Consider the following 12,719-nt stretch of genomic DNA (forward strand, 5'->3'; position numbering starts at 1 on the left):
CAGTCACAGGGCTTCTGCCTTGTCCATTTAGTAGCTTTTTAAAGGACATTGAGGACTAGGAAGAGGAACAAGACCTCATTTAATGACAACCATCCTACAGTCCAGATTTCCAAGGTAGAGACAGAAGGTCAGTGGCTGGAGGGTGTCTGAAATAGCCGACTCCTACAGCGTCTACCACAGGCCGGACATGGAATGGCTTTATAGATGCATACGCTCACTGAATCATGCATGCTCGGCCATTGTTTAAAAAACAGAGGGCTAGTTTAGTCCCAGGTGTGGTAAGAGAGGCCAGAGAGGTTATCCCCAAACTAGAGCAAAGAAATGATCAAGCACATTCAAAGAAAGAAACTGCGAGAACCTCCCCAGTTGTAAACCCCACCCCACAACAATCCCAGACATATTCTGAACCTGTTTCACATAGATTTCACCACCCTGGGATCTTGCCTCTCCATACTGACCACAGAAACCTAAAAAAGGTTAAAAAAATAAATAAAGGGGGACCAAAAAAGTATTAGCAGACTATGCATTATACTAACCTTTATCTCTTCAGGACCTTTAGTTGGAGGGCAGTCACCTAGCTGTGCTTCACTTGCTGGAGCCCTAGAGAGTTACATTCAGCAGTTCTAGCTATAGTTGGTCTTACTTTCAGTGCTCTGTATAGAATCACCTTAGTTAATTTCTAGCAAATTGTTCTGTCAACTGAATCAATATAAAAGACTCAGGTATAGTCTGTGTCTAATCACTGAGCAATCTGCAGGGTGCACGAGCCTTTTGGTTGATCTAAAAGTGAGTTTTTCTGGGGTATTTTATGCATTTCAGCCAATCGCTCACACAACACAGGGGACACATAATGCAAGCCGTCTTGAGCTAATAAGAGTTGTGTGGGTACATCCATGTTGCCAGCTATCATGTACCGTCCCATAGTGATGCAAAGATGGCAGTAAATATGTGACTTTGATTCCAGCGATAGGTTAACATCACTTCCTTGTTCTGAATTGTACCAAGATTCAAGGTACTTTTGGCTTAATGTGGTGTCAGCAGTATTTAAGGCTAGACAGAAATTCAGCAAGGCACTTCACAGTTCCAGGCTTACCGTGAGTGAGATCTTCAATGCCAATTTCAGCCTTTTAGAATGCAGTGAATATGTGTTCAGCAATTTATATAAATTAAAAAAGTTATTTTTTTTGCCTCATATGTGCAGTAGCCACCACAAATTTCATTTTAGTGCCCATACATACACCCCGAAATAAGACAATCAGTCGCAGGATGTGATCAGGGAGGTGATTTAGGCTAGCTGACCAACTTGTTGGCTATCATGGAATTGTGGAACAGACTATGTAGAATAGTCAACTAATAAAATGTTATATAACTGTGTGAAGTGTTCCGATCATGGTATTATGCACAGCCCTGCCCATAATCCATAGCAGCGTACCAGCCGCAAAGACAATTCAGGGAGATACACATTTCACAAGGCGGGGGCGCTCAAAACTAAAGACATTAAGTGAGATCAGAATTTATTTTAGAAAAATAATCCGTGGATTGAGTGTTTGCCTTTTAAGGAAACTTGATTTTAGAGCAAATCTGATGCCCCAAATTTCCAAATTTTGGATCCTTGGCCGGCAGTTTAGTATTGTTTTGCCTTAGGATGAGCACATGTCCTTTCTTTGACAGATCCTTGTCTTTGCGTGAGGATGATGTCAGTCTATCCTTTATCACTGATAAAATAAACAAGCATTTGCAATGCAATCAGACTCGCATTTGTGAAAGTTAGAACTCTTGGCATTGAAAATGGCATTTTATTTTTACTTTTGTTTTCTTGTATGCAGAGGAGTGATGATATTTGCATAGCGCCATTGCCATTCGTATGACCTTGCGGCTCTGGATAACCAGAAAATGGGAAATAGGTTATGAGGGAGGGGAGACAATCCCCATTTACCTGTGGGCGCCGTGCTTAAAAATGAACCGCAGCACCTGTTTTGAGAAAAGTTTTACGCTGTGCTTTCTGATTATGAGGGAGTGGAGATAAAAGTAATATGCTGGCTGAAAAAAAATAAGTACGAGGCCGCGCCAGATGAAACTTCACGTAGTCATGTAAAGCGCTCTTCTGATCGAGTTCAAGCTATATGAAACTTCACGTCCTTATTTAAAGCGCTCGGACACCACAAAGAAAGAGCTGCATGCCAAAAACAAGAAAGAGGAAGAAACAACATACGGCCATGCAGCGCAAATTGGCAAGGCAAAAGAAAAAAGCAGTGCGCCCCTATGAGGTACATGGGCGATCGTGCAATAATCCATATAACAGGGTCAGGCAGGACAAACGTAAAGCATTTACCCACAAAATCAAGGGAATTTTGAAAGGCAGGTTAAGGAATGAATGAAAGTGAAGGGCATGAGTTGGGCGTGTTGCAAGCCCACAGATGTAGATTACAACATGTCGAGAGACAGCGCTTGCGCTCTGCCTAGGCTCAAGCTATAAACAAGTATGCAGAGGATGAACAGGCTCACAGTGGACCAGTACCGGTTTCCTCTGACACAGGCCAACAAGATTATTCTGTAATCTGCTACACCCAATAGGCCAATTCAAACATATGATGCCAAATGACCACAGTAGAGTTCAGCAAGGCGTTCACAAGACAGGCTTGTGCAGTAGGCAGTCAATTACCCAAATGGCAAAGACTACGGATGATATGCACCTTGATATTTGTCGGGCAGACGCATTGAAGCAGCTCAAATGAGGGACAGCTGCCCTTCCAGTAGGACACGAAACTCATTGTGCTTCTAGCAATGCAAGAATCTTTGTACGAAGCGACAACGAAGAAAATGCCTGGTTCAAGAGAGCAGTCACTTTCCTGGTATTCGTTTCAATGGGACGTCAATGAGACGGAAGGAGAGATTGCACATTGTATGCATGACTTGGCATCAATCCCTTAATCAGATGTTCTTTCAACAGCTGCCTTCAGCCAAACAAACAAGAAATATTTGTCCTTATCACTTTTCGCCTTTGTGACTAATTAAGCTTGTGAGTAGTTTGAGCTGTGGGTTTAGGCTGCAGTGCCGGCCAACGAAAATTCAGAAGACTATGGCCCAGGGTACAGATTTGCTAACATTTTGCGTAGTGGTTGCATCACTTTTTTGGCGTAGCCACAATGGAAAATGTTAGTCAGGGTTTACAAATCCATGCAAATTTCATCCACGCACACACATCAAAACATACACGCACGCACTCACACATCCATGCACACACACACACACCCACACATAACACCCCCCTCCCCTGTCGGAAACACCACTCACCTGGATCCAGGGGGTCTTCCGGCAGGGCATGGGACGGGGCGCTGCTACCACCAGCAGCGCCGCCAGCAGAACACCGCCAGGCCGTATTATTTGTCATAATACGGCTGGTGGCAGTCTACTGGTGTGGCGCTGCTGGTGGTAGCAGCACCACCTTACCACCATCCGCCAGCAAGGCCACAGCCGGATTTCAGCCCTTCTTGTGACGGAAATCCGGCTGTGGTCATAATAAGGCGGATGGCTGGTCGCTGCGACAACGGTCTTTTGGTAGCCGTCGCCACTGCGGTAGACCATGGTCTTAATGAGGGCTTATGTCACTGTCAATAATATTGACCAGCAATAATACTGCATCCACTACAACATCTACCACTACATCACAAGGTAAATATATAATTACTATTATTGCCTCCACCTACACTTGCAATGTGGTGGTTAGATGGATGTATAAACAAGATATTATTGTCATGCGATATAATACATGCAATATATGGGTATAACAGTGAAGCAGTACATAGTACCCACACCACCTTTTCTGTAACCATAACAATGGACCGTAGAGCTGGCTAAAGACAGATATACTTTACAAGCGGCTCAGGACATGCTTGCGGTCTACCTACTGGATATACTGTCGGGCTCAAGTTTGCTGATGCTTGGATCTTCGATTGAGACGTTACTGCCTTCTGCGCCCACCCCGCGTCCTCTCGGGCCCATGAGGCTGGAGCGCCTCTTCTCATGGATCTCGTCAGAGATCATCTCCAGGTTCTTGAGGGCCATTTTGTACTCTCCTTTGGCCAGCGATAGTTTACTTTGAAGGTCATCCACCAGTTTCTTCAATTGCTAATTGGAAAAAAAGAAGAAAAATTTTGATCTTCATGCTGCCCTTTTTTTATCTCTAACAAGAATTTGTGAGACTTTTTTGTGGAAAGTGAAACACTGCTGCTCTCCCCAGGGTATTTGGGAAATTTCCCTCCACCTACGCTTCTAAATTCAGTTCCCACTGTGGACCACTGTGTCTCATGATTAAGACCAGCAAGACTCCCTTGATACGACATTTAAGCATGGCCCCCTAACTGATCACAGACAAATTTTATCAAACACTCTGGACTCTGAATCATAAAAGCCTTCTGTGTTTTTAAGTTGGACTTTGATTTATAAATGGATGATATACAAGTGAAAATTCATGTTTCTATACTCAAAAAAAGAGAATTTACTTTTGTAAATAAATGAATGTACATATAATGTAATGCCACTACGTTGTGAAGTGGGCGTTCCAGAGCCAGGATGCCCTAGCATGTTTTCAGATACCCAAGCTCTTGTGACTTTGATGGTATTCACAAACACATTTTCTTCTCATTTACACCATGCAAAGTGTCAGAGGTTTACAGCTACCAGAGTAAGGAGCAAATCTGTTCGCAAGGGTCAGAATCGGAAGATCACCTCCAAAATGGTATATATGTCAGGGGATGGGTTTCTATACATGAAAAAATATTTTCCTATGGAAAAAACAAGAAAAGGAAGGTCATCAAGTGAGATTTCACATGAGCAAATATACATGTACATCTGCTCATGTGAAAATGGACTTAAATTGAATTGCAGGAGTACTCTTGGGAACATTGTGACTGTTGCACCTTTTGAGCAGTGTGCCTGGAATCGTTTGTGAATCACAGCACACGTGAATCAGCAAAAGTGCGTGAAAGGGTTTGTTCTTCTGTAGATGCAAACAACAAAAGTTTTAACATTGAGGAAATAGGCAGATCAGGAAACACGTTAAAACAAAATGTATACTGCACGTTGGTGTCACACAGTGCTGGTAAATTGCCATTATTTAACATGAAAACATGGGCAGACCATCAGGACAAGCCTATGCAGCCAGACAAAGGCTAGCTGCACCAAGGTGCCTGGGATCCATTGATGTCAATTAGGGGTAGCCATTGGGTAGCAGGTTCTGTCACTTTGGTGCTTCATGTTGCTACCTGGGATCTTAAGGTCAGCAAGGTAGCAGCATGAACAGAAAATAAAAAGGGGTCCAGATGTACGTATTTATTTTCTGCTCGCAAACGGCCCGATTCACAGAATTGGGCCGTTTACGAGCAGAAAATAGTATTTTGGTATGTACCAATGCTATTTTGCAATTCGGTCATCTATTTACTGAATCGCAAAATAGGTCTGCAAGTCACTATTTGAATGGGGAATGCGGAGGGCGTCCCTTCCAAATAGCAAGTCACAATGGCATGTATAATTGTTTTGCGACCATGAATGAGGTCACAAAACAATCGCAGTTACCATCAACTTCAAGCTGGTAGTAACCCATTCGCAAACGGGAAGGGATCGCCAAGGGACCCCTTCCCCTTTGTGAATGGGGGCCCCAGCATTTTTTCAGAGCAGGCAGTGGTTCCACGGACTACTGCCTTCTCTTAAACAAGCGTTTGCAATGCAACGGGTCTCGCATTTCTCCGAGTTAGAGCTATTAGCAGTTGTAAACTCCTAACCGTTTTCTTGCCACATTAAATGGAAAAAAAGAGCGCAATTGCGCTGCTACAGTTCACTCGTAGTGAAACCTATCAGCAAAAGTGCAATTATCTACGTAACCGGCAAAAGTGCAATTAACTATGTAACAGGATCGATGTCATGCAAAGCGCTCGACTTCTGCCCAGCGTAATCGCGCTGTGAAAAAAGATAAAAGGTAGTCCACAAACTGGATGGAAAACAGCGAGCCTTGTATGTTTTCAGTACTTGGTTGCTGCGCTCAAGGAGGGCTAACCACCGGAAAAGGCATGACGTATGCATGCCTTACATTAATGAAAGCAAGCAGATTTTAAAAGGCAGGCCCACGAACCAATGAAAGTCACTGACGTGACATGGACGGTGCTCCAAGCCCTTTTCTAACTACTGAAGTGGCTTGCAAGCGAAACAAATGCGCAAGCTCATGCTAGCGCAGGCTCGAACCCTAAATATGAAAAGAAAACTTTACATTTACTGTGTAATAAACACAGGCAGTTTTCCTTTAAGGCAAATGGTTTGCATTTAAAAAAAAAAAAAAAAAAAAAAGATTGCTTTAATTAAAAGCAATCACAGACATGGTGGTCTGCTGACCCCAGCAGACCACCATCTCTGTGATTTGTTGCGATTCCCAGTGGGTCGCAAAGCTAGACCTACCTCAAGAATATTAATGAGGTAGATCTTTTTGAGAATCGCAAATGAAACTCAAACTAGCTTTGAAGATTTTAAATTGTGATTTCTAAATTGCGATACACATAGAATCGCAATTAGGAACTCTAAATCCAAAACGTACGTACATCTGGCCCTAAGACTCAAATTTACTGCTTGTATTCTGCCCTTCTCCTACCCTCCAAGTAAAAAATAGAGGGAAGTTGGGAGGGTCATGGGCTAGAGCGGGACATAGGATCAACCATATGATTCCATCGAAGGTCAAATGTCAGGTGATGTCACTTCTGCTGAGACCTTGAATTCGTCCATGCTGTGGACACATTAAAAAGGGCTATGATTCTGAACTTTTGCAAGGCAGATGGGGTCACAAATAAAATGGGACAGATTCATTGAAGGGGAGATTTAACTTAAGCATGTAAATGACTGGGTTTCCAACTCCAAGGGAGTCCCAAAAGGTGACGTTGCAGTTGGAAACCCTTTTATTCCTGCGTATTTTTACTCTCTGTGGGTGTAATATGTGGAAGTAAATCCAGCTGACCATCTGTCCTTCCTTGTCTGTGTTAAAGGAGAGCTCATGTTGCTTGCCCTCACCTGCCCCCCTTCGTCTGCATTGCTTGGACACCGCCCATCCACCCTTTGTCCGTTGTTGCTTGCCCTCGCCTGCCCTCCTTCGCCTGCATTGCTTGGACACTGCCCTTCCACCCTCCAACCGTTGTTACTTGCCCCAGCCACCTCGCATAACAAAAAAAAGCACAACGCTGTGACGCGGGAGCTGCTGGCCTGATCATAGTGTTTCTTTTCCTCTACACCTTCTGTTGTCCAAGTTTACGCCTCCACCTGTCCTCTAAATTGTCTTAAACTCTGCCCTTCCTCCCTCAATTTAAAAAAAGAAGTGCTAACAGTGTAATAGCACTTTTTCTTTTTTTTAGCTTTCAGCGATGCTGCAGCTGTGCTGTTGTCCAACATGGCACGAAAATATTAACATAGGCAATAGCTCTTGTCTCATAGGAGAGACAAATTGCCTTTGCCAATGCTTGTTCTGCTCAGTACAGGATACAGCATGAGGCAATGAGTCAGCCCACTTATGCCATTGGCTACATTCACTATGAGTGACGGCATTCTACCCAAGCAACAAAAGATATATTTTGGCTTTTAACCAATTTTTTTTTTTTTTTTGGATTTACAAGGGCCACATAGCCCTCCCAACAATAACATTTTGCAAACCCAAAACCCATAACAAAGCAGGGATTGGCACAGCCAAAAGGCTGTCAGCCAACGCCAGACCTGCTGACTAGGAGGAGGCTTATTATGTTGTGTTTTGCGTTGGTGAATTGTTGTCATTAATGCAGTCCATCTGTTTGCTTATTTTTTTTATCATCTGTGTTTTTTACCTCTGCCCGCCTTCTTTCTCCCACTGTAGTTCAACAGAAGAAAAAATTAATTTTTGGCTCTTCGAGTAAACTGTGACTTTTTTTAACCACAAAAACGTTAAAAACGCAAATCTTTACACACATCTTTCGATGCTTACTTTTTAATGTTTTATGCTATTTTGTGACAATTTCTCTGAAATTACTCTATATCCTAATTTCCACAGCGCAAACGAGACACTTGCACTGTTCATTTTCTTTTTGAACCAATATTTTTCATATTGGATGGGGAACAAAAACGAAACTTCATTTAAAGATAAGCACTTCTGTTTGGGAAATGAAGTAAGATTTGAGTTTAAAGAAAAACCTGCTGACACCTCCCACACAAAAGAAAATACCAACAACGCTGCAGGATTTTAGGACCATTTAAATACCTTTTCATAGATTCACAAACAGAAGTATTAAACTGATGAGGGAAATATGTAATAAAAAAAAAACAGGGTAAACATGGAATCTTGTGTGTGTGTTTATGTAAATAACAGGTTCGACGAAGGCCAGGATACCTGGCCCCTCAACTGTGGCTTCTCCAACAGATATTTCTAAAATTGTCCATAAGTTATATGCTTAAATGTTGATGAGGGAACACTGCACCAGGGACACCTACAGGGAGTGCAGAATTATTAGGCAAGTTGTATTTTTGAGGATTAATTTTATTATTGAACAACAACCATGTTCTCAATGAACCCAAAAAACTCATTAATATCAAAGCTGAATATTTTTGGAAGTAGTTTTTAGTTTGTTTTTAGTTTTAGCTATGTTAGGGGGATATCTGTGTGTGCAGGTGACTATTACTGTGCATAATTATTAGGCAACTTAACAAAAAAATATATATACCCATTTCAATTATTTATTATTACCAGTGAAACCAATATAACATCTCAACATTCACAAATATACATTTCTGACATTCAAAAACAAAACAAAAACAAATCAGTGACCAATATAGCCACCTTTCTTTGCAAGGACACTCAAAAGCCTGCCATCCATGGATTCTGTCAGTGTTTTGATCTGTTCACCATCAACATTGCGTGCAACAGCAACCACAGCCTCCCAGACACTGTTCAGAGAGGTGTACTGTTTTCCCTCCTTGTAAATCTCACATTTGATGATGGACCACAGGTTCTCAATGGGGTTCAGATCAGGTGAACAAGGAGGCCATGTCATTAGATTTCCTTCTTTTATACCCTTTCTTGCCAGCCACGCTGTGGAGTACTTGGACGCGTGTGATGGAGCATTGTCCTGCATGAAAATCATGTTTTTCTTGAAGGATGCAGACTTCTTCCTGTACCACTGCTTGAAGAAGGTGTCTTCCAGGAACTGGCAGTAGGACTGGGAGTTGAGCTTGACTCCATCCTCAACCCGAAAAGGCCCCACAAGCTCATCTTTGATGATACTAGCCCAAACCAGTACTCCACCTCCACCTTGCTGGCGTCTGAGTCGGACTGGAGCTCTCTGCCCTTTACCAATCCAGCCACGGGCCCATCCATCTGGCCCATCAAGACTCACTCTCATTTCATCAGTCCATAAAACCTTAGAAAAATCAGTCTTGAGATATTTCTTGGCCCAGTCTTGACGTTTCAGCTTGTGTGTCTTGTTCAGTGGTGGTCGTCTTTCAGCCTTTCTTACCTTGGCCATGTCTCTGAGTATTGCACACCTTGTGCTTTTGGGCACTCCAGTGATGTTGCAGCTCTGAAAAATGGCCAAACTGGTGGCAAGTGGCATCGTGGCAGCTGCACGCTTGACTTTTCTCAGTTCATGGGCAGTTATTTTGCGCCTTGGTTTTTCCACACGCTTCTTGCGACCCTGTTGACTATTTTGAATGAAATGCTTGATTGTTCGATGATCACGCTTCAGAAGCTTTGCAATTTTAAGAGTGCTGCATCCCTCTGCAAGATATCTCACTATTTTGGACTTTTCTGAGCCTGTCAAGTCCTTCTTTTGACCCATTTTGCCAAAGGAAAGGAAGTTGCCTAATAATTATGCACACCTGATATAGGGTGTTGATGTCATTAGACCACACCCCTTCTCATTACAGAGATGCACATCACCTAATATGCTTAATTGGTAGTAGGCTTTCGAGCCTATACAGCTTGGAGTAAGACAACATGCATAAAGAGGATGATGTGGTCAAAATACTCATTTGCCTAATAATTCTGCACTCCTTGTACTGACACTAAGATAATGTGTTCGATTTGGTATAATAAAAAACAAGAATTAATGCACCCCACTGATGTGACCCATGGTGGCAGAATGTAATAGTTCACCAACTTTGGACAATCCTCCCTGATTTTCTCATGTCCCTACTTGCTGATTTATTCTTGTTGAAACAAACCAATCGATGCAAACCCAAGCCCTTGCAACACAGACCAGGGAACAAACACTCCTTGTCCACGCACCTCCAGCTGCAGGTAGTACTTTGCCTTGAGTTCAAAGTAGGGCCTGTGGAAAGAAGAGAAAATGAAACAGGAAATATTAATGAGAACTTCTCTGATGACAAAGTCACAAAAGGGCATAAAAACAAAGAGATGTCCTTCGGCTTTCCCTTGGCTAATCTGCTGTTTAGATTGATAAACCCCCTTTTATCTCTTTGAGGTTCACCTTCAAACACAGAGCATCTCACACACTGCAGAGGAGCACTGAGTGGTGTGGGCACCAGTGAGCCTTTGTGTACAAGCAATGGCAGGGTGAATATTTGAGGGGATAATCTTCACCCGAAGCAGGTAAAGAAGTGCAGGTCTGTTCTTGGTGACAGTGCTTAATTTGTGAAAAACATAAGTGCAGGATCACCAAGTTTTACTTAGGAGGCCCCCGCTGTCAGATGCCAGGATGGTCATCGCTAAGAATTTCTCAACTGATTCCACTTCATGTTCTTTTTTTCCACCACCCTGCATTTGCTGTCTCTTTATTTCTCTCTTGCAGTCTCATTTTCATCCCTGCTATCTCCCTTTGTCACTATACATGAGTGCTTGTGTCGACCACCAGCAACCACCGGCACAATTTAAGCACTGCTGATGAACAGTCAATGGTTCGCATAAGAGCGTGTGGTAGTAACCGGCCAGATGGCACAGATGCAACCAAGGAGAACTGATCAGAGAAGAAAAAGGGAAATACATGTCACCCATTCATATGGGCACTGCACACGGAATGTAGTCAGGGAGAGTAGTGTACCATTTGCGGCATCCATATTCTTACATCCACCAGTCATGCTGAGGCTGGAGGTGCCTCTCAGAGGCATTTAATACCCCATCAAATGCTTCAGCTTATGACTTGTGCTCCCAGACAGACAGAGTTTATCAAGAACAAAAAATGTCACACATATTGGCATTACTTATAAACCTCAATTACTAAAACTGAGTCTAAGCCTAAAAGCTCACATCAAGCCTAGCCTAATTTTTTTTGCCTCAGCTTAAAACCTATTACTAAGCCCCTAAACATAAAACCTTAACACCAAGCCCACATTGGATCTAAACCAGGAAATGGAAACCTTCACCTAAACCTCACTCGGCTTAAACTCCCAACGCTTAACACTCAACCATTAAGGTGAAGTCTAAACTATTTATTTTAACCCTCTACCACCATAGCTAAATCCACACACTTAATTTTAAAATTAAACATTCTAACTAAATTCTAAACCTATGCTCCCTATGCCTAAACATAAATCTGTAAGGAAAACCCTGAAACCTTAAACCAATACTCATAATCTAACCAGAAATCCCCAATTTAAGGGCCAGAAGGAGAGCAGTCCAAATTCCAGGAAAATGCAAATAAAGAAAGCTCAAATGAGCTTAGACAAAAACATTCTCATTGGAGATTACAATAATGCTTAAGTGCTGCATGTCTGTTTAGGGACTCACACTTGACAAATGGACGGGTCTTTATGTACGACATGTATATTGGCATAAGGGATCTGATGCATTTGCAGATTTTGGTACACTGCTCAACATAAGAATGTATTTATGCCCAGCGCATACAAATAGTTTTAAAGGGTGCTCGTAATAGAGATGTGGATGTGTGGACATCCTATAAAAACAAAAAAGATAACGCGGTCCATCTTAGCAGATCTCTTCAACTGACATCTCATTATGTCAATCAAATAAAGGAGGAGTGTATCACAGTCTATCTGGGAAGATCACCCTCTCACTCTCTGTCCACACCTGGTACCTCTCCCTGATCTAGAAGACCACCTAGTGGACTGCCTTCAGCCACAGCCAGCCTGAGAAACTGGATCAACAATATAAAAGATAAACCACTAACACAATAAAGCAAGCTGCACAGCTAATCAGAGCTGCAGCAGTGGCCACCACAAATGTCAAGTGGGGGCGGGAGGACAACTAGAACGGGGGGAAAAATAAATACTTGTTTTTTTTAACTTACCTTTTTCACCATTCCAGTCGCCTCCAGCTGCCTCCTACCGCCTTTGCCATCTCGCTCCCCGTCTGATGTCCCAGCATTCACTGGGACACCAGCACAGGCTCCCCAGTAATCCTGGCGCTGCTTTCATGCAACACCTAGCATGAAAGCAGCATCAGGATTGGGCTGTGCGGCAGTGACTGCCGCTCAGACACAGCCCTGGGGACAGTGCAGTTTCTCCAGCCCGGCTGTGTGAACAGCCGGGCTGGAGAAACCTAAGTGTGCATGTGGGTTTGGCCGCCCTGAGACAGCTGGCCAAACACACATGCGCACTGTGTGCGCTCTCTCCTCTTCCCCTCCTCCCACCTCCCGTGGCCCAGCCCCACCCCTCCCTGTACTGCTGGCTGAGCCAGCAGATGAACAATAAAACGACAGCAGAACTATTGTTTTTATTTGTCATCTCTTGGCTCTTGGCCAGAGGGC

General features: G+C 43.1%; 1 protein-coding gene across 1 annotated transcript in view; it reads right to left on the bottom strand.

Moving 5' to 3' along the window:
- SH3BP5 (SH3 domain binding protein 5) overlaps nt 1-12,719 on the bottom strand; it is a 196,307-nt gene that overhangs the window by 15,842 nt on the left and 167,746 nt on the right. Inside the window, exons 6-7 of the mRNA XM_069211932.1 lie at nt 10,283-10,325; nt 3,909-4,128 (exon numbers count right to left, since the gene is read on the bottom strand). Coding sequence (XP_069068033.1) covers nt 3,909-4,128; nt 10,283-10,325 — 263 coding nt within the window. The remainder of the gene's footprint in view (nt 1-3,908; nt 4,129-10,282; nt 10,326-12,719) is intronic.

This window comes from Pleurodeles waltl, chromosome 10, assembly GCF_031143425.1.
Source record: "Pleurodeles waltl isolate 20211129_DDA chromosome 10, aPleWal1.hap1.20221129, whole genome shotgun sequence".
NCBI classification, from domain to species: domain Eukaryota; kingdom Metazoa; phylum Chordata; class Amphibia; order Caudata; family Salamandridae; genus Pleurodeles; species Pleurodeles waltl.